The 25,079-nt window shown below is 42.1% G+C and overlaps 1 protein-coding gene and 8 non-coding genes across 9 annotated transcripts in view; all 9 read right to left on the minus strand.

Annotated features, from left to right (window-relative positions):
• LOC140064910 (fer-1-like protein 4) overlaps window positions 1-2,950 on the minus strand; it is an 80,675-nt gene extending 77,725 nt beyond the window's left edge. Inside the window, exon 1 of the mRNA XM_072112232.1 lies at window positions 2,688-2,950. Coding sequence (XP_071968333.1) covers window positions 2,688-2,766 — 79 coding nt within the window. The 5' untranslated portion in view covers window positions 2,767-2,950. The remainder of the gene's footprint in view (window positions 1-2,687) is intronic.
• A 12,146-nt stretch (window positions 2,951-15,096) lies between these two features.
• Window positions 15,097-15,169, minus strand: TRNAV-AAC (transfer RNA valine (anticodon AAC)). The gene has a single exon. It is a non-coding gene; the product is annotated as a tRNA-Val (tRNA).
• A 764-nt stretch (window positions 15,170-15,933) lies between these two features.
• On the minus strand, window positions 15,934-16,006 carry TRNAV-AAC (transfer RNA valine (anticodon AAC)). Its single transcript has one exon. It is a non-coding gene; the product is annotated as a tRNA-Val (tRNA).
• A 1,820-nt stretch (window positions 16,007-17,826) lies between these two features.
• On the minus strand, window positions 17,827-17,899 carry TRNAA-CGC (transfer RNA alanine (anticodon CGC)). The gene has a single exon. It is a non-coding gene; the product is annotated as a tRNA-Ala (tRNA).
• Window positions 17,900-18,443: 544 nt separating this feature from the next.
• On the minus strand, window positions 18,444-18,516 carry TRNAV-AAC (transfer RNA valine (anticodon AAC)). Its single transcript has one exon. It is a non-coding gene; the product is annotated as a tRNA-Val (tRNA).
• A 146-nt stretch (window positions 18,517-18,662) lies between these two features.
• Window positions 18,663-18,735, minus strand: TRNAV-CAC (transfer RNA valine (anticodon CAC)). The gene has a single exon. It is a non-coding gene; the product is annotated as a tRNA-Val (tRNA).
• Window positions 18,736-19,281: 546 nt separating this feature from the next.
• TRNAV-AAC (transfer RNA valine (anticodon AAC)) lies at window positions 19,282-19,354 on the minus strand. The gene has a single exon. It is a non-coding gene; the product is annotated as a tRNA-Val (tRNA).
• Window positions 19,355-20,954: 1,600 nt separating this feature from the next.
• Window positions 20,955-21,027, minus strand: TRNAV-AAC (transfer RNA valine (anticodon AAC)). The gene has a single exon. It is a non-coding gene; the product is annotated as a tRNA-Val (tRNA).
• Window positions 21,028-22,847: 1,820 nt separating this feature from the next.
• On the minus strand, window positions 22,848-22,920 carry TRNAV-CAC (transfer RNA valine (anticodon CAC)). Its single transcript has one exon. It is a non-coding gene; the product is annotated as a tRNA-Val (tRNA).
• Between the last annotated feature and the right edge of the window lie 2,159 nt (window positions 22,921-25,079).

Below are 25,079 nucleotides of genomic sequence, written 5' to 3' on the forward strand. Positions count from 1 at the left end.
AAATGTGATACTAATTATCCATTTAGAATTGTAACTATCATTATGTATCATGTATTAAAGGAAATCCACCATCAAATTCCATCATGATAAACCAGGGACGTTACTTATAGATCCAGGCGCCGGGACTGTGGTATCTTCTTATATTTCTTATCCATGGCCTCCTTCCTTCTCAAATCAACTTTTAAAATGATGCTAATGAGCCTAAAGGGCTCTGGGGATATTACCAGAGTCCCTCAGTGATGCAAATTCACAGGCTGTTACAATGAGCAGAACAGCTCTCACCCACCCCCTGCTCTTTTCCACTATCTGCCTGTGTGATCTAAAAGCAGCAGGAAGTGCAGGGGAGGGGAGACCTCCTCTGCTCATTGTAACAGCATGAGAAGCTATAGCACTGAGGAGCTCTGCAAACACCCCCAGAGTCCATTAACATAATTAGATCAGATTTATTCTGCTGTCATTATATCAGGAGTTATACTTATCTGTCCTTAAGTCATGTGCATATGAGCAGAGAAGAGTCAAATTTAGAGACCTAAGGTGGATTTTCATTTCAGATTCCCTTTTCTATAGTCCCATAACACCTAGAGACAATTTTTGTGCCATATGAAAGATAACAAACTCAATTTTCAGATCACATCAGGGTGTGGTTCTGCGCTCTACAGAACCAGAGATACAGACATTTAAAAAAAGATGGGAATTGGAGCTCAAATTCCCAACTACGTCTTTAGCTGCTTGTATGTTCAGTTCTCTACATCAAAGAGTCACATACCTGATGTGGCCTGAAAGACGAGATTCTTATCTTTAATATGACACCAAAATCATGTTTCTAGGTTTTACAGAACCATTTAGAGACATTTGAAGTGACACTCCCCCTGCAGCCTCTAAACTTGACTCATCTCAAAATACGACTATTTTCGCTAATTTTCACATGACAGTTGAGAAGATTTTTTTTTATAGGTAAACAAGATTTCTCAAGTAAGTGGGAATACTAGAAAGGCCATTCCATTCTGTATCTGGGACCTTAACGCATCTTCTCATCAAAGGAACAGCTGAGATCTAGTGCATGTTATTCGGGCAGCTGGTACGTCATCTATAGGCAGCGTGCCTGATCCTGTCTAATTCTTAATCAAATTTAATACAGTATTTGATAATCTGCTGTACAGGCAGACTGATAGGTTGACCACACAGCGGTGCAATAAGTGCAACAAATAGAACCATATAGTCAAATCTATTTTGATACCAATTAAATTTTGAGTCCTGTTAAATCCCCTGAAAATTATACCAGTTATTGGTTTACCTTGTTCTAGAATATTGTCACAATTCTAGTCTATTCTGTCCCTACATACTGGCGGTCCCATACTTAAGAACACCTGACTTACAGACGACCCCTAGTTACAAACAGACCTCTGGATGTTGTTAATTTATTGTACTTTATTCCTAGGCTACAATAATCAGTTATAACAGTTATCACAGGTGTCTGTAATGAAGCTTTATTGATAATCCTGGTTCTTATGACAACCCAACATTTTTAAAATCCAATTGTCACAGAGACCAAAAAAATTCTGCCTGGGGTTACAATTATAAAATATACAGTTCCGACTTACATACAAATTCAAGTTAAGAACAAACCTACAGAACCTATCTTGTACGTAACCCGGGGACTGCCTGTATAGTTATTTGATCAGGGTGGGTTATAGAAGACAAATGATCACCAGATTAAAAAGACGGACATGTTAATAGCAAAACTGTCTCCATAGACACTGTACAAAAAAATTAGAACTATGACTGCAAAATATCTTCAAATTCAACTAAATTGTGGATATTTATACCGTATATACTCGAGTATAAGCCGACCCAAGTATAAGCCGAGGCCTCTAATTTTACCACAAAAACCTGGTAAAACCTATATTCTTTTTTTTTACTCGACTATAAGCCGAGTTTGGGGTTTCAGCACATTTTTTTGTGCTGAAAAACTAGGCTTATACTCGAGTATATATGGTGTATATTAAAAAGACATAACTGATCAACTGAAAATCAAATCAAACTGAATTGTGGATATAATGTAGAAGGGGAAAGTTGGGTGTAGGGTGACACTGCCTTGTCCAAAATGAAGATCGCAACATTCTTTTACACTTTTTAATGTAATGTAAAAAGTGTCTAAAACACAAGATGTTACAAGATGAAATACTAACATCATTCACCACTAATGTCATTTTAATATAGGACTGAAAATAGATCAAATATATGAAATCAGAAGAAGATATCATGGAGCACTTGCACAATCTTCCTCTCGACAGCAATGCTTTCCCTTTAATATAATGGAACAGAAAATTAGAAATCGGAGCTTAAAAATTTAAATTTGGTCAATAACACATTTATGTACAAGTAATAGATTCCCAATCCCGCTCTGTCCATGCCTGACTGCTGCTTCCTTCGGGAGACAGATGAAAGATGATGCAGGGCCAGGAGTTATTAGTTATTACATATGTATCCCATGGACGGGTGATAAATATTGCAAATAGGCCAAACTTTTTAAGATTTGATTTTTAAAACTTAATTTGGCAAATTTTATAAATAATCTAGAAAATGTAAGAATAAATAAGTAAGAGGCAGATGGGAAATAGATCAGATTTGCAATGAAGGATCTAGATGACTTTCCTGACATATAGAAGTATAGATGTGGGACTTACCTCGAAAGGTCAGGGTTACTTGTCTCTCATGCTTGCCCGGGAGGTTGGTCACCCTCTTTAGGGTGACACTAAGGGCCATGGTATCTTAGTTAAAGACTTAACATACAGTTGTCCACTGGGTCACATATGGTGGTATCATTCCAGCTTTGAGGGGTATAGAGTAAAGCTGCTGCCAGTCCCGGCTCAGTCCTCCCACCCCAAGCAGTTATGTGTTGGTCGCATACTGGCTCAGCGAGTTCCTCATAGCAGTGTATACCTGCAGAGCAGGTTCCACACGCAGTCATGGGCCGCCCGCCTCACACCTCCTCAAATTGCTTTCTTAAATACACAGATCCAGAAGGAACCTTATCACTTAGGCTATTTATAAGTTTGTACACAGATTTCCTTCCTTTAGCATTCTTCTATACCGTCTCCAGCAATGTATATTTGTAATATTCCAATCCACTTTAGTAACTTCAGCTTTATTAAGGCAAAGACCCAATTATAGCGGAGGGAAAACTGCTTAAATGATTATTAACAGTGAAATTTTTTTTTTAAATTTTTGCCATGTTTTATGGTCCAACAAAAAGTGGATGTACTTTTGTCATTGATTACATAAAAACATAAAACATTGATCAAATTTCAGCAGCAATTTACATGTAAACTGGTTATATATATATAAAGAGCACACAAAAGGCAGCTCTGCAGTGAAAAGTCGATCATTAAAGTGAAAAACTTACCGTGCTTTATTCACCATAAGTGGCAACGTTTCGGCCCCTAGTGGCTGGAGCCTTCCTCTCCACATTCATGAAGGTGAAATACAACTCTGTAGATTGCGCCCAAAAAAAAGTGTGGGAAACTAGAAGGGCAGGAAAAGTGTTGGGATTTCAAAGCTGCATACAAATTGTGCGCCCCCAAAAAAGGACCAATATTATGGCACTGACACTTCATAAATAAGTTGCAACAGGCAAAGCAAGGAAAGAAGAAATAAAGACTGTCAGAAAGTCAATAATGAATGCCCCCCCAATTGCGCACAAAGCAAATGACACATTCACAGTCTCTAGTTGAAGATTTTCTAATTGATTATTCACCTATAGAGTATTATTCAACCTTAATAGGAAGTAGCCCTCCTAGGTCCGGGTACAGCACTGGCTCAACCCACCACCACTAATGCGGGCAACGATTGTGGGTGTTAACTGTTTCAACACGACAGGCAAAATTTCAATACCTCAGACAAAGTCGCCGGTGGATCATTGCTCCCCATTGAAATCATGATCCTCCCGAAAGTGGTGGTGTGCCACGCCGATTTAAATGCCGCAGGTGACTTGACACTGACATTGAAAAAGTTAATTGTACTGGCACCAACCGTAAGTGTTAATGGTAGTGAAACCGAACCAGAACTTCTATGATTCGGCTCATCACTAATCATGTGATATGTACGTATTTACTTTACATGGTGGCAGACAAAGTACACAACGAACCTCTCCGAGGTCCTTGAGGAAGTGATCTCTCTCAAAGGTCCTTTTTATTATTATTTATAGTCTACCATTAATTCCATGGTGCTGTACAATCAGTAAGGGGTTCACATACATTACATTAAGACAAAAAAAGTACAAAATACAAAACTACAGTGATCAGGAGACAAGCAGGAGGAGAACCCTGCCTGTGAGGGCTCACAATCTACAGTATATGGGGGGAGGGGGGGTGGAGACACAAGGCGAGGAAGCAGTGCAGTCAATGTGCGTTGTAAGTGAACCTCATTAGGTGGGGTTTCAGGTTACATTTAAAAGTTTGGAAAGTGGGGAACAGCCTCACACATTTTGGAAGAGAGTTCCAGAGTATGGGAGATTCACAGGAGAAGTCCTGGATGTGGTTGTGAGAAGAGCAGATGGAGTAAAGCTGAAGGTACTCTGAGGAGCGAGGATTACGTGTGGGACAGTAATGGCTGATGAGTTCAGAGATAAATGGGGGGGGGATAGGTTGTGGATGGCTTTGTAGGTCATGGTTAGTATTTTAAATTTAATTCTCTGCGCAATGTGTAACCAGTGGAGAGACTTGCAGAGAGGAGAAGCGAGGAGACAGATGGATTACCCGGGGAGCAGTGTTTAGCCGGGAATGGACTAGTAATTTTGTAGACTCTGAATTGAGGAAGGGTCCAATGCGAGAGATGTTCTTGAGATGGAGGTGGCAGGTTGTAGTAAGGGCCTGGATGTGAGGCTTAAAGGATAAGGCAGAGTCAAAGATGAGTCCAAGACAGCGGACTTGAGGGTCTCAGGAGAGCGTGGAGCCATGAATTGTGACGGCTAGGTCTGGTGGGAGGGATGTGTTAGGTGGAGGAAAGATTGTGAGTTCTGCTTTGTCCATCATAAGTTTTAGAAAAGGGGAAGAGAAAAGGGAGGATATGGCTGATAGAACCTCTGGAATTCTGGCTAGAAGAGAGGAGATATCTGGACCAGAAATATAGTTCTGTGTGTCATCTGCACAGGTAAGAGGAAAGGTAAGAGGAGAACCAGAAGAGGGCGCGGTCAGTGATACCAGGAGAACAAAGCATCTGTAGCAGGAGAGATAGTCATAGGCAGAGGACAGATCAAGGAGGACAGATCAAGGAGGAGGAGAACAGAGTAGTGATGTTTTGCCTTGGCTGACAGTAGGTCATCAGAAACTTTGGTCAGGGCAGTCTCAGTGGAGTGGATTGGGTCGAAAACAAGATTGTAGTTTGTCAAGGAGAAAGTTGTACGAGAGGTATGTTATAGTAAGTTAGTTAACAGGGACGGGGATTGGATATTGCGGTTGTGTTGCAGGGGATGAAGGGTGAAACTTTCCCTGATGCTGTCTATTTTGCTTTTAAAGTGTGAGAGGCATCATCATATTTTATTATGCTACATTGTAATGCTACATTCTGCAAAAATTCTGATGCTGTACACTTAAGATATGCACCATGTACTGTTTGCAATACTGATGTCATCTTATATTATAGAGGAGACCTAACCTATTGCTTTGCCCCTGATCTGTAGCAACAATTGAAATAAACCCATCTTTGCAAATTTACGCCCCAAGTTCTAGCCAAGCCTTGTCTGATACCTTGGGGTGTGGGTACCCCATTGTTAGAAAATGTCACATAATGACAACAGGACTGCCCTAATGGCAAGTACATGATCGACAAATATGTATATTGTAACTATTTTCACCTTAAAGGAAATCTACCATAAAATAAATGTTTTAAATTATGCTAATGAGTCTGAAGGGCTGTTATCAGAGCCCATTCCGTGTTGTAGCTTCACAGGCTGTTATGATGAACAGAGCAGGTCTCCCGTCCCAGTGCACTTCTTGCTGCTGCTAGATTACACAGGCGAAAGGAAGAGCAGGGGATTGGGTGAGACATGTTCTGCTGACTACAGCCTGTGTAGTTTCAGCACAGATACTGAGGGGCTCTAGTGACAACCCCATAGAGCTCTTTAGGTTCATTAGCATAATTGTAACCCTTTCCCGCCGCAGCCATTTTTCGTTTTTGCATTTTCATTTTTCACTCCCCACCTTCAACAATCTATAACTTTTTTATTTTTCCATGTACACAGCTGTGTGAGGGCTTATTTTCTGCGTAACAAATTACAATTCAAATGGTGGTATTTAATATTCCATGCCGTGTACTGGGAAGCGGGAAAAAAATTCCACATGCAGTGAAATTGGTGAAAAATGCATTCGCAACGTATTCTTGTGGGCTTGGATTTTACGGATTTCACTATACGCCCCAAATGACATGTCTACTTTATTCTTTGGGTCAGTACGATTGCAGGGATACCAAATTTGTATAGGTTTTATAATGTTTTCATACATTTACAAAAATTAAAACCTCCTGTACAAAAAATTTTTGGGGGATTTTGCCATCTTCTGGCGCTAATAACTTTTTTATACTTTGGTGTACAGAGCTTTGGAAGCAGTAGTTTTTTGTGACTTTTGATGTGACGTTTACAATGTTATCATTTTTAGGACTCTGCGGCCTTTTCATCACTTTTTATAGAATTTTATATATTTTTTAAAATGGCAAAAAAGTGCTATTTTCGACTTTGGGGGCTATTTTCCGTTAGGGGGTTAAACGCAGTGAAAACCATTATCAGATTTTGATAGATCGGGCGTTTTCAGACGCGGCAACAGCTAATGTGTTTATGATTTTTACTGTTTATTTATATTTATATCAGTTCTAGAGAAAGGGGGGTGATTTTAATTTTTATGTTTTTTTATTATCATTTTTTTTTAAACTTTTTATTTTTACTATTTTTCAGACTCCCTAGGGTACTTTAACCCTAGGTTGTCTGATTGATACTGCTGTATGGCAAAATGCAGCAAAGACTTACCGGCTATGGTCTCAGCCTGTGAGCCCTCTCCATGCACGCACCCGGCATGCAACGTAGTGTTACGTCACATGTCGGTAAGGGATTAAAAGTATATATTGGAAGGAAGGAGATCATGGATAACACATCTAAGAAGATTACCACATTCAGAAGGCCTGGATCTAAGACTAAGTGCCCCTGGTTTATCATGATGGATTTTCATGGTAGATTTCCTTTAAGTATATGCCATATGTTTATTATACATGCAGGTTCCATCTCCATAAGAGACACCTATGTCTAAACAGGGGTCTGCTGATCTAGGGTCCCAACTTGTCCTACAACAACTGTGACTGGTGAGAAGTGGTTGTCCCTGAACAGACTTCTCATTTCATTTCAATGGGAAACAAGAAAACATTGGGGCACATTTACTTACCCGGCCCATTCGTGATCCAGCGGCGCGTTCTCTGCGGTGGATTCGGGTTTTCTGGCGATTCACTAAGGTAGTTCCTCTGCTGCGCTGAAGTTCCCCGGAATGCACTGATCTTCACCAAGCTGGACCCAGTGAAGGTAAGTGCGAGCCCCGTGACCCTTTTTTTAAAAAAAATGCGGCGGTTTTTCCGAATCCGTTGGGTTTTCGTTTGGCCACGCCCTCCGATTTCCGTCACGTGCATGCCAATGCCGATGAGCCACAATCCGATCACGTGCGCCAAAATCCCGGGGCAATTCAGGGGAAATCGTCGCAAATCGGAAATATTCGGGTAACACGTCGGGAAAACGCGAATCGGGCCCTTAGTAAATGACCCCCATTATTCAGAATGATACAACTTATTCATCATGTCTAAACTGTAAGGGACTGCCATTCCTCTGTGGGCATTGATAGAATGGTAACACCAGTCATACCCTAGGAGAGACAGTAAATGTAAAGGTCTTGTATTACTTATATTACAGGCGGTCCCCTACTTACGAACACTCGACTTACATACGGCCCATAGTTACAAACGGACCTCTGGATATTGGTAATTTATTGTACTTTAGTCCTAGGCTACAATAATCAGCTGTAACAGTTATCACAGGTGTCTGTAATGAAGCTTTAGTGTTAATATTGATTCTTATGGCAACCCAACATTTTTAAAATCCAATTGTCACAGAGACCAAAAAAGTTCTGGCTGGGATTACAATGATAAAATATACAGTTCCGACTTACATACAAATTCAACTTAAGAACAAACCTACAGACCCTATCTTGTATGTAACCCGAGGACTGCCTGTACTGATGAAACATTTCTCCTGGATCCAGTGGTGGAGCTGTGCTCTATACACACCTGTATTTACAATGTAGGAGCTAAGTCCATAGAACTGCCGGCAGAGTAAACATTGAATCTTTGTCACAATAAAACAGGTCCGCACAATCTACACTATATTGTATGTGACGTTAGCATTCCTTCATGCCTGCAATTTGCAGAAGACCTCATCCTTCTTCTGTATCTCTATAATCAGAAAGTGTAGTACGAATTTAATATGACACCTGATCTGGTATAAGGCATTCTGGGAAAAAACAAAAGTGAACCCACGTAATTGGGGAGTAAGTGATAACTAGTCAGTGCCAGTGACTTTGACTCCATTCACTTCTATGTGGATTAAGGGATGACAATTTTGCAGAGCTGTGCTCCTGTCACATAGGATTTTTGGTCCATTGATCTCCGGATTGCTGGGGGTTATAATAATGTTGTGAACAGACATGTATGTAGTTCTGTCTGTTCACGACAACTGACAGATCAGATGGGTGAGGATATGTGGAAAATTCCTTTAAGATGTTTGACACAATAAGGCTGTGTGTCACAATATACAGTATAATCATAGTGTAAAACAAAGCTAAAATCGGGTGCCCAAATACAATACATAGCACCAAAAATAATAAATGCCCCCATAGCACCTACATGACCAGTTTTATTTAATAGGAAAGGATGTGGAAAATATTACAGTAGTTCAGTAGTACTGTCAATTGTGATCAAAATTATTATCATGGCATTATATTACATTCTCCATTTATGAAAAGAATGTATACATAAAATGTGCTGAAAAACCCCACCACAGCTTCTACGCAAGTCTATAAAAAAATAAACTTACACACTCCCAATGCTCAGCACAGGTCTCCGATGCTCCGTGTGGCTCCTCTTCTTTCTTCTCTCTGCTGTATTAGGCGGCAGAGGCGCGGCCATGCGCTCTGTCGGCCAACGCACACTATGATGCGGCAGTGTCGCCGCTGATTATATCATAGTGTGCGCTGGCCATCGCAGCGCATGGATGCACCTCTTCCGGCTGTTACAGCAGAGAGAAGAAAGAAGAGGAACCACATGGACGGGAGAATCGGGGGGCCGCGCTAAGCATTGGGGACCGCCGGAAGGTGAGTATGTAAGTTTATTTTTTTATCTGTTGGGCAACCTCGGGGCTGGCTGGCTATATACTACACTGTGCTAGCTATATACTACACTGGGCTGGATAGCTATATTCCAAAGGGGGCTGGCTGTATACTGAAAGGGGCTGACTATATACTAAAGGGGGTTGACTATATACTACAGGGGACTTGCTGGCTATATACTACTGGAGACTGGCTGGCTACATACTACAGGGGGCTGGCTACATACTAAAGGGGGCTGGCTATATAGTACAGGGGGCTGGATGGCTATATACTACAAGGGGCTGGCTGGCTATATACTACGGAGGGCTGGCTATTTACTACTGGGGGCTTGCTGGCTATATACTGGGAGGCTGTGACCAATGCATTTCCCACCCTTGGCTTATACTCAGTCAATAGGGTTTCCAAGTTTTTGGTGGTAAAATTAGGGGCCTCGGCTTATACTCGGTCAGCTTATATATGTTGTACTCTTATACTATTTATACATTAGGTACTAAGTTACAAGCATCCAGTAGGTGGCTGTGTTTTTCTGTATCAGTTTTCACATTCCTCCACATAGGTAGAAGTCTGACTCATTCTTTTCTTTGTTGCTCTGTGTTTTTTGAGTAAGGTATATGCCATTTGCTCTGGTTAATACATAGGAAGGGTGAAAACATCAGTGATACTAAATTAGTGCTCCAACCGTATGGTATCAGTAATAAAAGTTGAATTACAGGCTATATATTAATCCAATACATACAGGTAATAGTAAAGAGAGGACTGTAAATATAATGGATAGCGGACCCGCTATACCACCACGAGCGATGAGTGGCATCTACCGTGGCGCGAAAGACAAGACGAAACAAGATTTTTCTTTCCGATTCCTCAAAAAAGGAGACCTTCTCTTGTTTCTGCCCAGTTTCAAACATAAAACCTTTCGCGTGTTAGGCAAAAATGATAACCAGTACACTACAGAAACACGTTGACTGCTCACTTCTAGACCTTTGAGTACAGTAGACTAGATGGAGAACACTGAGCGCAGTAATAACTGGCACCTACTTGGAGGAAAAGACACAATGAAAAAAGATTTCTCTCTCTTGTGTCTTCAAAAGTAGAACATCTCATGTTTCTGCCCGGTTTCAAACCGGGGACCTTTCGCGTGTGGAGCGAACGTGATAACCACTACACTACAGAAACCCGATGAACAAACCGCAACTGGTCTTTAGACGCAAATAAAACCAAATTTATAAACCAAAGCGAGGAATGTTGAGTCATTCAAAAGTCGCAAAACGCGTTTCTGATTGGTTCCAAACGACACTCCCACCTTGTCTCGAACTGGGCACCGTCGACAATTGTGGCAAATGTGATGTCCACTTCACTACAGAAACTCAACGGTTTTCAAACAGGGACTTTCATGCGTTAAGCAAAAGTGAAAACCCCTACTCTTGAAAAACTGTTTAAAAAACTGAAGCCGTCCTTACAGGCAAATAAAACTAATGTAAAGAGAAATGCAAGGGCTTTCTTCTCTCGTCATCTAAAAGTGAATGTCACTCGGGAATATTTTTTTACTGCCCCATAGCAAAAGCAACCCCTGCGTCATTTTCTGTTCTGTTTAAATCAGTGGTTCTTTTGCATATGAAGCAAACTCTTAGTGGCAGGTATGAGTGGCATCTACCGTGGCGGGAAAGACACGACGAAACAAGATTTTTCTTTCCGATTCCTTAAAAAAAGAGACAGTCTCTTGTTTCTGCCCAGTTTCGAACCGGGGACCTTTCGCGTGTTAGGCAAACGTGATAACCACTACACTACAGAAACACGTTGACTGCTCACTTCTAGACCTTTGAGTACAGCAGACTAGATGGAGAACACTGAGCGCAGTAATAACTGGCAGCTACTTTGGAGGAAAAGACACAATGAAAAAAGATTTCTCTCTCTTGTGTCTTCAAAAGTAGAACATCTCACGTTTCTGCCCGGTTTCAAACCGGGGACCTTTCGCGTGAGAGGCGAACGTGATAACCACTACACTACTGAAACCCGATGAAAAAAACTTAACTGGTCTTTAGACGCAAACAAAACCAAATTTATAAACCAACGCGAGGAATGTTGAGTCATTCAAAAGTCGCAAAACGCGTTTCTGATTGGTTCCAAACGACACTCCCACCTTGTCTCGAACTGGGCACCGTCGACAATTGTGGCAAATGTGATGTCCACTTCACTACAGAAACTCAACGGTTTTCAAACAGGGACTTTCACGCGTTAGGCAAAAGTGAAAACCCCTACTCTTGAAAAACTGTTTAAAAAACTGAAGCCGTCCTTACAGGCAAACAAAACTAATGTAAAGAGAAATGCAAGGGCTTTCTTCTCTCGTCATCTAAAAGTGAATGTCACTCGGGAATATTTTGTTACTGCCCCATAGCAAAAGCAACCCCTGCGTCATTTTCTGTTCTGTTTAAATCAGTGGTTCTTTTGCATATGAAGCAAACTCTTAGCGGCAGGTATGAGTGGCATCTACCGTGGCGGGAAAGACACGACGAAACAAGATTTTTCTTTCCGATTCCTTAAAAAAAGAGACAGTCTCTTGTTTCTGCCCGGCTTCGAACCGGGGACCTTTCGCGTGTTAGGCAAACGTGATAACCACTACACTACAGAAACACGTTGACTGCTCACTTCTAGACCTTTGAGTACAGCAGACTAGATGGAGAACACTGAGCGCAGTAATAACTGGCAGCTACTTTGGAGGAAAAGACACAATGAAAAAAGATTTCTCTCTCTTGTGTCTTCAAAAATAGGACATCTCACGTTTCTGCCCGGTTTTAAACTGGGGACCTTTCGCGTGAGAGGCGAACGTGATAACCACTACACTACAGAAACCCGATGAATAAACCTCAACTGGTCTTTAGACGCAAACAAAACCAAATTTATAAACCAACGCGAGGAATGTTGAGTCATTCAAAAGTCGCAAAACGCGTTTCTGATTGGTTCCAAACGACACTCCCACCTTGTCTCGAACTGGGCACCGTCGACAATTGTGGCAAATGTGATGTCCACTTCACTACAGAAACTCAACGGTTTTCAAACAGGGACTTTCACGCGTTAGGCAAAAGTGAAAACCCCTACTCTTGAAAAACTGTTTAAAAAACTGAAGCCGTCCTTACAGGCAAACAAAACTAATGTAAAGAGAAATGCAAGGGCTTTCTTCTCTCGTCATCTAAAAGTGAATGTCACTCGGGAATATTTTGTTACTGCCCCATAGCAAAAGCAACCCCTGCGTCATTTTCTGTTCTGTTTAAATCAGTGGTTCTTTTGCATATGAAGCAAACTCTTAGTGGCAGGTATGAGTGGCATCTACCGTGGCGGGAAAGACACGACGAAACAAGATTTTTCTTTCCGATTCCTTAAAAAAAGAGACAGTCTCTTGTTTCTGCCCGGCTTCGAACCGGGGACCTTTCGCGTGTTAGGCAAACGTGATAACCACTACACTACAGAAACACGTTGACTGCTCACTTCTAGACCTTTGAGTACAGCAGACTAGATGGAGAACACTGAGCGCAGTAATAACTGGCAGCTACTTTGGAGGAAAAGACACAATGAAAAAAGATTTCTCTCTCTTGTGTCTTCAAAAATAGGACATCTGACGTTTCTGCCCGGTTTTAAACTGGGGACCTTTCGCGTGAGAGGCGAACGTGATAACCACTACACTACAGAAACCCGATGAATAAACCTCAACTGGTCTTTAGACGCAAACAAAACCAAATTTATAAACCAACGCGAGGAATGTTGAGTCATTCAAAAGTCGCAAAACGCGTTTCTGATTGGTTCCAAACGACACTCCCACCTTGTCTCGAACTGGGCACCGTCGACAATTGTGGCAAACGTGATGTCCACTTCACTACAGAAACTCAACAGTTTTCAAAAAGGGACTTTCACGCGTTAGGCAAAAGTGAAAACCCCTACTCTTGAAAAACTGTTTAAAAAACTGAAGCCGTCCTTACAGGCTAATAAAACTAATGTAAAGAGAAATGCAAGGGCTTTCTTCTCTCGTCATCTAAAAGTGAATGTCACTCGGGAATATTTTGTTACTGCCCCACAGCAAAAGCAACCCCTGCGTCATTTTCTGTTCTGTTTAAATCAGTGGTTCTTTTGCATATGAAGCAAACTCTTAGTGGCAGGTATGAGTGGCATCTACCGTGGCGGGAAAGACACGACGAAACAAGATTTTTCTTTCCGATTCCTTAAAAAAAGAGACAGTCTCTTGTTTCTGCCCGGTTTTGAACCGGGGACGTTTCGCGTGTGAGGCGAACGTGATAACCACTACAATACAGAAACCCGATGAAAAAACCTCAACTGGTCCTTAGACGCAAACAAAACCAAATTTATAAACCAACGCGAGGAATGTTGAGTCATTCAAAAGTCGCAAAACTCGTTTCTGATTGGTTCCAAACGACACTCACACCTTGTCTCGAACTGGGCACCGTCGACAATTGTGGCAAATGTGATGTCCACTTCACTACAGAAACTCAACGGTTTTCAAACAGGGACTTTCACGCTTGAGGCAAAAGTGAAAACCCCTACTCTTGAAAAACTGTTTAAAAAACTGAAGCCGTCCTTACAGGCAAACAAAACTAATGTAAAGAGAAATGCAAGGGCTTTCTTCTCTCGTCATCTAAAAGTGAATGTCACTCGGGAATATTTTGTTACTGCCCCATAGCAAAAGCAAACCCTGCGTCATTTTCTGTTCTGTTTAAATCAGTGGTTCTTTTGCATATGAAGCAAACTCTTAGTGGCAGGTATGAGTGGCATCTACCGTGGCGGGAAAGACACGACGAAACAAGATTTTACTTTTCGATTCCTTAAAAAAAGGGACAGTCTCTTGTTTCTGCCCGGTTTCGAACCAGGGACCTTTCGCATGTTTGGCGAACGTGATAACCATTACACTACAGAAACACGTTGACTGCTCACTTCTAGACCTTTGAGTACAGTAGACTAGATGGAGAACACTGAGCGCAGTAATAACTGGCAGCTACTTTGGAGGAAAAGACACAATGAAAAAAGATTTCTCTCTCTTGTGTCTTCAAAAGTAGAACATCTCATGTTTCTGCCCGGTTTCGAACCGGGGACCTTTCGTGTGTGAGGCGAACGTGATAACCACTACACTACAGAAACCCGATGAAAACACCTCAACTGGTCTTTAGACGCAAACAAAACCAAATTTATAAACCAACGCAAGGTATGTTGAGTCATTCAAAAGTCGCAAAACGCGTTTCTGATTGGTTCCAAACGACACTCCCACCTTGTCTCGAACTGGGCACCGTCGACAATTGTGGCAAATGTGATGTCCACTTCACTACAGAAACTCAACGGTTTTCAAACAGGGACTTTCACGCGTTAGGCAAAAGTGAAAACCCCTACTCTTGAAAAACTGTTTAAAAAACTGAAGCGTCTTACAGGCAAACAAAACTAATGTAAAGAGAAATGCAAGGGCTTTCTTCTCTCGTCATCTAAAAGTGAATGTCACTCGGGAATATTTTTTTACTGCCCCATAGCAAAAGCAACCCCTGCGTCATTTTCTGTTCTGTTTAAATCAGTGGTTCTTTTGCATATGAAGCAAACTCTTAGTGGCAGGTATGAGTGGCATCTACCGTGGCGGGAAAGACACGACGAAACAAGATTTTTCTTACCGATTCCTTAAAAAAAAGAGACAGTCTCTTGTTTCTGCCCGGTTTCGAACCGGGGACCTTTCGCGTGTTAGGCAAACGTGATAACCACTACACTACAGAAACACGTTGACTGCTCACTTCTAGACCTTTGAGAACAGCAGACTAGATGGAGAACACTGAGCGCAGTAATTACTGGCAGCTACTTTGGAGGAAAAGGCACAATGAAAAAAGATTTCTCTCTCTTGTGTCTTCAAAAGGAGAACATCTCATGTTTCTGCCCGGTTTCGAACCGGGGACCTTTTGCGTGTGAGGCGAACGTGATAACCACTACACTACAGAATCCCGATGAAAAAACCTCAACTGGTCTTTAGACGCAAACAAAACCAAATTTAAAAACCAACGCGAGGAATGTTGAGTCATTCAAAAGTCGCAAAACGCGTATCTGATTGGTTCCAAACGACACTCCCACCTTGTCTCGAACTGGGCACCGTCGACAATTGTGGCAAATGTGATGTCCACTTCACTACAGAAACTCAACGGTTTTCAAACAAAGACTTTCACGCGTAAGGCAAAAGTGAAAACCCCTACTCTTGAAAAACTGTTTAAAAAACTGAAGCCGTCCTTACAGGCAAACAAAACTAATGTAAAGAGAAATGCAAGGGCTTTCTTCTCTCATCATCTAAAAGTGAATGTCACTCGGGAATATTTTGTTACTGCCCCATAGCAAAAGCAACCCCTGCGTCATTTTCTGTTCTGTTTAAATCAGTGGTTCTTTTGCATATGAAGCAAACTCTTAGTGGCAGGTATGAGTGGCATCTACCGTGGCGGGAAAGACACGACGAAACAAGATTTTTCTTTCCGATTCCTTAAAAAAAGAGACAGTCTCTTGTTTCTGCCCGGTTTCGAACCAGGGACCTTTCGCGTGTTAGGCGAACGTGATAACCACTACACTACAGAAACACGTTGACTGCTCACTTCTAGACCTTTGAGTACAGCAGACTAGATGGAGAACACTGAGCGCAGTAATAACTGGCAGCTACTTTGGAGGAAAAGACACAATGAAAAAAGATTTCTCTCTCTTGTGTCTTCAAAAGTAGAACATCTCATGTTTCTGCCTGGTTTCGAACCGGGGACCTTTCGCGTGTGAGGCGAACGTGATAACCACTACACTACAGAAACCCGATGACAAAGCCGCAACTGGTCTTTAGACGCAAACAAAACCAAATTTATAAACCAACGCGAGGAATGTTGAGTCATTCAAAAGTCGCAAAACGCGTTTCTGATTGGTTCCAAACGACACTCCCACCTTGTCTCGAACTGGGCACCGTCGACAATTGTGGCAAATGTGATGTCCACTTCACTACAGAAACTCAACGGTTTTCAAACAGGGACTTTCACGCGTTAGGCAAAAGTGAAAACCCCTACTCTTGAAAAACTGTTTAAAAAACTGAAGCCGTCCTTACAGGCAATCAAAATTAGTGTAAAGAGAAATGCAAGGGCTTTCTTCTCTGGTCATCTAAAAGTCAATGTCACTCGGGAATATTTTGTTACTGCCCCATAGCAAAAGCAACCCCTGCGTCATTTTCTTTTCTGTTTAAATCAGTGGTTCTTTTGCATATGAAGCAAACTCTTAGTGGCAGGTATGAGTGGCATCTACCGTGGCGGGAAAGACACGACGAAACAAGATTTTTCTTTCTGATTCCTTAAAAAAAGAGACAGTCTCTTGTTTCTGCCCGGTTTCGAACCGGGGACCTTTCGTGTGTTAGGCGAACGTGATAACCACTACACTACAGAAACAAGTTGACTGCTCACTTCTAGACCTTTGAGTACAGCAGACTAGATGGAGAACACTGAGCGCAGTAATAACTGGCAGCTACTTTGGATGAAAAGACACAATGAAAAAAGATTTCTCTCTCTTGTGTCTTCAAAAGTAGAACATCTCATGTTTCTGCCCGGTTTCGAACAGAGGACTTTCAGCGTGTGAGGCGAACGTGATAACCACTACACTACAGAAACCCGTTGAAAAAACCTCAACTGGTCTTTAGACGCAAACAAAACCAAATTTATAAACCAACGCGAGGAATGTTGAGTCATTCAAAAGTCGCAAAACGCGTTTCTGATTGGTTCCAAACGACACTCCCACCTTGTCTCGAACTGGGCACCGTCGACAATTGTGGCAAATGTGATGTCCACTTCACTACAGAAACTCAACGGTTTTCAAACAGGGACTTTCACGCGTTAGGCAAAAGTGAAAACCCCTACTCTTGAAAAACTGTTTAAAAAACTGAAGCCGTCCTTACAGGCAAACAAAACTAATGTAAAGAGAAATGCAAGGGCTTTCTTCTCTCGTCATCTAAAAGTGAATGTCACTCGGGAATATTTTGTTACTGCCCTATAGCAAAAGCAACCCCTGCGTCATTTTCTGTTCTGTTTAAATCAGTGGTTCTTTTGCATATGAAGCAAACTCTTAGTGGCAGGTATGAGTGGCATCTACCGTGGTGGGAAAGACACGACGAAACAAGATTTTTCTTTCCGATTCCTTAAAAAAAGAGACAGTCTCTTGTTTCTGCCCGGTTTCGAACAGGGGGCCTTTCGCGTGTTAGGCGAACGTGATAACCACTACACTACAGAAACACGTTGACTGCTCACTTCTAGACCTTTGAGTACAGTAGACTAGATTGAGAACCTTGAGCGCAGTAATAACTGGCAGCTACTTTGGAGGAAAAGACACAATGAAAAAAGATTTCTCTCTCTTGTGTCTTCAAAAGTAGAACATCTCATGTTTCTGCCCGGTTTCGAAACGGGGACCTTTCGCGTGCGAGGCGAACGTGATAACCACTACACTACAGAAACCCAATGAAAACACCTCAACTGGTCTTTAGACGCAAACAAACCAAATTTATAAAACAACGCAAGGAATGTTGAGTCATTCAAAAGTCGCAAAACGCGTTTCTGATTGGTTCCAAACGACACTCCCACCTTGTCTCGAACTGGGCACCGTCGACAATTGTGGCAAATGTGATGTCCACTTCACTACAGAAACTCAACGGTTTTCAAACAGGGACTTTCACGCGTTAGGCAAAAGTGAAAACCCCTACTCTTGAAAAACTGTTTAAAAAACTGAAGCCGTCCTTACAGGCAAACAAAACTAATGTAAAGAGAAATGCAAGGGCTTTCTTCTCTCGTCATCTAAAAGTAAATGTCACTCGGGAATATTTTGTTACTGCCCCATAGCAAAAGCAACCCCTGCGTCATTTTCTGTTCTGTTTAAATCAGTGGTTCTTTTGCATATGAAGCAAACTCTTAGTGGCAGGTATGAGTGGCATCTACCGTGGTGGGAAAGACACGACGAAACAAGATTTTTCTTTCCGATTCCTTAAAAAAAGAGACAGTCTCTTGTTTCTGCCCGGTTTCGAACCGAGGACCTTTCGCGTGTTAGGCGAATGTGATAACCACTACACTACAGAAACACGTTGACTGCTCACTTCTAGACCTTTGAGTACAGCAGACTAGATGGAGAATACTGAGCGCAGTAATAACTGGCAGCTACTTTGGAGGAAAAGACACAATGAAAAAAGATTTCTCTCTCTTGTGTCTTCAAAAGTAGAACATCTCATGTTTCTGCCCGGTTTCGAACCGGGGACCTTTCGCGTGTGAGGCGAACGTGATAACCACTACACTACAGAAACCCGATGAAAACACCTCAACTGGTCTTTAGACGCAAACAAAACCAAATTTATAAACCAACGCGAGGAATGTTGAGTCATTCAAAAGTCGCAAAACGCGTTTCTGATTGGTTCCAAACGACACTCCCACCTTGTCTCGAACTGGGCACCGTCGACAATTGTGGCAAATGTGATGTCCACTTCACTACAGAAACTCAACGGTTTTCAAACAGGGACTTTCACGCTTTAGGCAAAAGTGAAAACCCCTACTCTTGAAAAACTGTTTAAAAAACTGAAGCCGTCCTTACAGGCAAACAAAACTAATGTAAAGAGAAATGCAAGGGCTTTCTTCTCTCGTCATCTAAAAGTGAATGTCACTCGGGAATATTTTGTTACTGCCCCATAGCAAAAGCAACCCCTGCGTCATTTTCTGTTCTGTTTAAATCAGTGGTTCTTTTGCATATGAAGCAAACTCTTAGTGGCAGGTATGAGTGGCATCTACCGTGGCGGGAAAGACACGACGAAACAAGATTTTTCTTTACGATTCCTTAAAAAAAAGAGACAGTCTCTTGTTTCTGCCCGGTTTCGAACCGAGGACCTTTCGCGTGTTAGGCGAACGTGATAACCACTACACTACAGAAACGCATTGACTGCTCACTTCTAGACCTTTGAGTAAAGCAGACTAGATGGAGAACACTGAGCGCAGTAATAACTGGCAGCTACTTTGGATGAAAAGACACAATGAAAAAAGATTTCTCTCTCTTGTGTCTTCAAAAGTAGAACATCTCATGTTTCTGCCCGGTTTCGAACAGAGGACTTTCCGCGTGTGAGGCGAACGTGATAACCACTACACTACAGAAACCCGATGAAAAAACCTCAACTGGTCTTTAGACACAAGCAAAACCAAATTTATAAACCAACGCGAGGAATGTTGAGTCATTCAAAAGTCGCAAAACGCGTTTCTGATTGGTTCCAAACGACACTCCCACCTTGTCTCGAACTGGGCACCGTCGACAATTGTGGCAAATGTGATGTCCACTTCACTACAGAAACTCAACGGTTTTCAAACAGGGACTTTCACGCGTTAGGCAAAAGTGAAAACCCCTACTCTTGAAAAACTGTTTAAAAAACTGAAGCCGTCCTTACAGGCAAACAAAACTAATGTAAAGAGAAATGCAAGGGCTTTCTTCTCTCGTCATCTAAAAGTGAATGTCACTCGGGAATATTTTGTTACTGCCCCATAGCAAAAGCAACCCCTGCGTCATTTTCTGTTCTGTTTAAATCAGTGGTTCTTTTGCATATGAAGCAAACTCTTAGTGGCAGGTATGAGTGGCATCTACCGTGGCGGGAAAGACACGACGAAACAAGATTTTTCTTTCCGATTCCTTAAAAAAAGAGACAGTCTCTTGTTTCTGCCCGGTTTCGAACAGGGGGCCTTTCGCGTGTTAGGCGAACGTGATAACCACTACACTACAGAAACACGTTGACTGCTCACTTCTAGACCTTTGAGTACAGTAGACTAGATGGAGAACACTGAGCGCAGTAATAACTGGCAGCTACTTTGGAGGAAAAGACACAATGAAAAAAGATTTCTCTCTCTTGTGTCTTCAAAAGTAGAACATCTCATGTTTCTGCCCGGTTTCGAACCGGGGACCTTTCACGTGTGAGGCGAACGTGATAACCACTACACTACAGAAACCCAATGAAAACACCTCAACTGGTCTTTAGACGCAAACAAACCAAATTTATAAAACAACGCAAGGAATGTTGAGTCATTCAAAAGTCGCAAAACGCGTTTCTGATTGGTTCCAAACGACACTCCCACCTTGTCTCGAACTGGGCACCGTCGACAATTGTGGCAAATGTGATGTCCACTTCACTACAGAAACTCAACGGTTTTCAAACAGGGACTTTCACGCGTTAGGCAAAAGTGAAAACCCCTACTCTTGAAAAACTGTTTAAAAAACTGAAGCCGTCCTTACAGGCAAACAAAACTAATGTAAAGAGAAATGCAAGGGCTTTCTTCTCTCGTCATCTAAAAGTAAATGTCACTCGGGAATATTTTGTTACTGCCCCATAGCAAAAGCAACCCCTGCGTCATTTTCTGTTCTGTTTAAATCAGTGGTTCTTTTGCATATGAAGCAAACTCTTAGTGGCAGGTATGAGTGGCATCTACCGTGGTGGGAAAGACACGACGAAACAAGATTTTTCTTTCCGATTCCTTAAAAAAAGAGACAGTCTCTTGTTTCTGCCCGGTTTCGAACCGGGGACCTTTCGCGTGTTAGGCGAACGTGATAACCACTACACTACAGAAACACGTTGACTGCTCACTTCTAGACCTTTGAGTACAGCAGACTAGATGGAGAATACTGAGCGCAGTAATAACTGGCAGCTACTTTGGAGGAAAAGACACAATGAAAAAAGATTTCTCTCTCTTGTGTCTTCAAAAGTAGAACATCTCATGTTTCTGCCCGGTTTCGAACCGGGGACCTTTTGCGTGTGAGGCGAACGTGATAACCACTACACTACAGAAACCCGATGAAAAAACCTCAACTGGTCTTTAGACGCAAACAAAACCAAATTTATAAACCAACGCGAGGAATGTTGAGTCATTCAAAAGTCGCAAAACGCGTTTCTGATTGGTTCCAAACGACACTCCCACCTTGTCTCGAACTGGGCACCGTCGACAATTGTGGCAAATGTGATGTCCACTTCACTACAGAAACTCAACGGTTTTCAAACAGGGACTTTCACGCTTTAGGCAAAAGTGAAAACCCCTACTCTTGAAAAACTGTTTAAAAAACTGAAGCCGTCCTTACAGGCAAACAAAACTAATGTAAAGAGAAATGCAAGGGCTTTCTTCTCTCGTCATCTAAAAGTGAATGTCACTCGGGAATATTTTGTTACTGCCCCATAGCAAAAGCAACCCCTGCGTCATTTTCTGTTCTGTTTAAATCAGTAGTTCTTTGTCATATGAAGCAAACTCTTAGTGGCAGGTATGAGTGGCATCTACCGTGGCGGGAAAGACACGACGAAACAAGATTTTTCTTTCCGATTCCTTAAAAATAGAGACAGTCTCTTGTTTCTACCCGGTTTCGAACCGGGGACCTTTCACGTGTTAGGCGAATGTGATAACCACTACACTACAGAAACATGTTGACTGCTCACTTCTAGACCTTTGAGTACAGCAGACTAGATGGAGAACACTGAGCGCAGTAATAACTGGCAGCTACTTTGGAGGAAAAGACACAATGAAAAAAGATTTCTCTCTCTTGTGTCTTCAAAAGTAGAACATCTCATGTTTCTGGCCGGCTTCGAAACGGGGACCTTTTGCGTGTGTGGCGAACGTGATAACCACTACACTACAGAAACCCGATGAAAACACCTCAACTGGTCTTTAGACGCAAACAAAACCAAATTTATAAACCAACGCGAGGAATGTTGAGTCATTCAAAAGTCGCAAAACGCGTTTCTGATTGGTTCCAAACGACACTCCCACCTTGTCTCGAACTGGGCACCGTCGACAATTGTGGCAAATGTGATGTCCACTTCACTACAGAAACTCAACGGTTTTCAAACAGGGACTTTCACGCGTTAGGCAAAAGTGAAAACCCCTACTCTTGAAAAACTGTTTAAAAAACTGAAGCCGTCCTTACAGGCAAACAAAACTAATGTAAAGAGAAATGCAAGGGCTTTCTTCTCTCGTCATCTAAAAGTGAATGTCACTCGGGAATATTTTGTTACTGCCCCATAGCAAAAGCAACCCCTGCGTCATTTTCTGTTCTGTTTAAATCAGTGGTTCTTTTGCATATGAAGCAAACTCTTAGTGGCAGGTATGAGTGGCATCTACCGTGGTGGGAAAGACACGACGAAACAAGATTTTTCTTTCCGAATCCTTAAAAAAAGAGACAGTCTCTTGTTTCTGCCCAGTTTCGAACCGGGGACCTTTCGCGTGTTAGGCGAACGTTATAACCACTACACTACAGAAACACATTGACTGCTCACTTCTAGACCTTTGAGTACAGCAGACTAGATGGAGAACACTGAGCGCAGGAATAACTGGCAGCTACTTTGGAGGAAAAGACACAATGAAAAAAGATTTCTCTCTCTTGTGTCTTCAAAAGAAGAACATCTCATGTTTCTGCCCGGTTTCGAACCGGGGACCTTTCGCGTGTGAGGCGAACGTGATAACCACTACACTACAGAAACCCGATGAAAGCACCTCAACTGGTCTTTAGACGCAAACAAAACCAAATTTATAAACCAACGCGAGGAATGTTGAGTCATTCAAAAGTCGCAAAACGCGTTTCTGATTGGTTCCAAACGACACTCCCACCTTGTCTCGAACTGGGCACCGTCGACAATTGTGGCAAATGTGATGTCCACTTCACTACAGAAACTCAACGGTTTTCAAACAGGGACTTTCACGCGTTAGGCAAAAGTGAAAACCCCTACTCTTGAAAAACTGTTTAAAAAACTGAAGCCGTCCTTACAGGCAAACAAAACTAATGTAAAGAGAAATGCAAGGGCTTTCTTCTCTCGTCATCTAAAAGTGAATGTCACTCGGGAATATTTTGTTACTGCCCCATAGCAAAAGCAACCCCTGCGTCATTTTCTGTTCTGTTTAAATCAGTGGTTCTTTTGCATATGAAGCAAACTCTTAGTGGCAGGTATGAGTGGCATCTACCGTGGCGGGAAAGACACGACGAAACAAGATTTTTCTTTCTGATTCCTTAAAAAAAGAGACAGTCTCTTGTTTCTGCCCGGGGAACTTTCGCGTGTTAGGCGAACGTGATAACCACTACTCTACAGAAACACGTTGAATGCTCACTTCTAGACCTTTGAGTACAGCAGACTAGATGGAGAACACTGAGTGCAGTAATAACTGGCAGCTACTTTGGAGTAAAAGACACAATGAAAAAAGATTTCTCTCTCTTGTGTCTTCAAAAGTAGAACATCTCATGTTTCTGCCCGTTTCGAACCGGGGACCTGTCGCGTGTGAGGCGAACGTGATAACCACTGCAGTACAGAAACCCGATGAAAAAACCTCAACTGGTCTTTAGACGCAAACAAAACCAAATTTATAAACCAACGCGAGGAATGTTGAGTCATTCAAAAGTCGCAAAACGCGTTTCTGATTAGTTCCAATACGACACTCCCACCTTGTCTCGAACTGGGCACCGTCGACAATTGTGGCAAATGTGATGTCCACTTCACTACAGAAACTCAACGGTTTTCAAACAGGGACTTTCACGCGTTAGGCAAAAGTGAAAACCCCTACTCTTGAAAAACTGTTTAAAAAACTGAAGCCGTCCTTACAGGCAAACAAAACTAATGTAAAGAGAAATGCAAGGGCTTTCTTCTCTCGTCATCTAAAAGTGAATGTCACTCGGGAATATTTTGTTACTGCCCCATAGCAAAAGCAACCCCTGCGTCATTTTCTGTTCTGTTTAAATCAGTGGTTCTTTTGCATATGAAGCAAACTCTTAGTGGCAGGTATGAGTGGCATCTACCGTGGCGGGAAAGACACGACGAAACAAGATTTTTCTTTCCGATTCCTTAAAAAAAGAGACAGTCTCTTGTTTCTGCCCGGTTTCGAACCGAGGAACTTTCGCGTGTTAGGCGAACGTGATAACCACTACACTACAGAAACACGTTGACTGCTCACTTCTAGACCTTTGAGTACAGCAGAATAGATGGAGAACACTGAGCGCAGTAATTACTGGCAGCTACTTTGGAGGAAAAGACACAATGAAAAAAGATTTCTCTCTCTTGTGTCTTCAAAAGAAGAACATCTCATGTTTCTGCCTGGTTTCGAACCGGGGACCTTTCACGTGTGAGGCGAACGTGATAACCACTACACTACAGAAACCCAATGAAAACACCTCAACTGGTCTTTAGACGCAAACAAACCAAATTTATAAAACAACGCAAGGAATGTTGAGTCATTCAAAAGTCGCAAAACGCGTTTCTGATTGGTTCCAAACGACACTCCCACCTTGTCTCGAACTGGGCACCGTCGACAATTGTGGCAAATGTGATGTCCACTTCACTACAGAAACTCAACGGTTTTCAAACAGGGACTTTCACGCGTTAGGCAAAAGTGAAAACCCCTACTCTTGAAAAACTGTTTAAAAAACTGAAGCCGTCCTTACAGGCAAACAAAACTAATGTAAAGAGAAATGCAAGGGCTTTCTTCTCTCGTCATCTAAAAGTAAATGTCACTCGGGAATATTTTGTTACTGCCCCATAGCAAAAGCAACCCCTGCGTCATTTTCTGTTCTGTTTAAATCAGTGGTTCTTTTGCATATGAAGCAAACTCTTAGTGGCAGGTATGAGTGGCATCTACCGTGGTGGGAAAGACACGA

Source organism: Engystomops pustulosus, chromosome 6, assembly GCF_040894005.1.
Source record: "Engystomops pustulosus chromosome 6, aEngPut4.maternal, whole genome shotgun sequence".
NCBI lineage: Eukaryota > Metazoa > Chordata > Amphibia > Anura > Leptodactylidae > Engystomops > Engystomops pustulosus.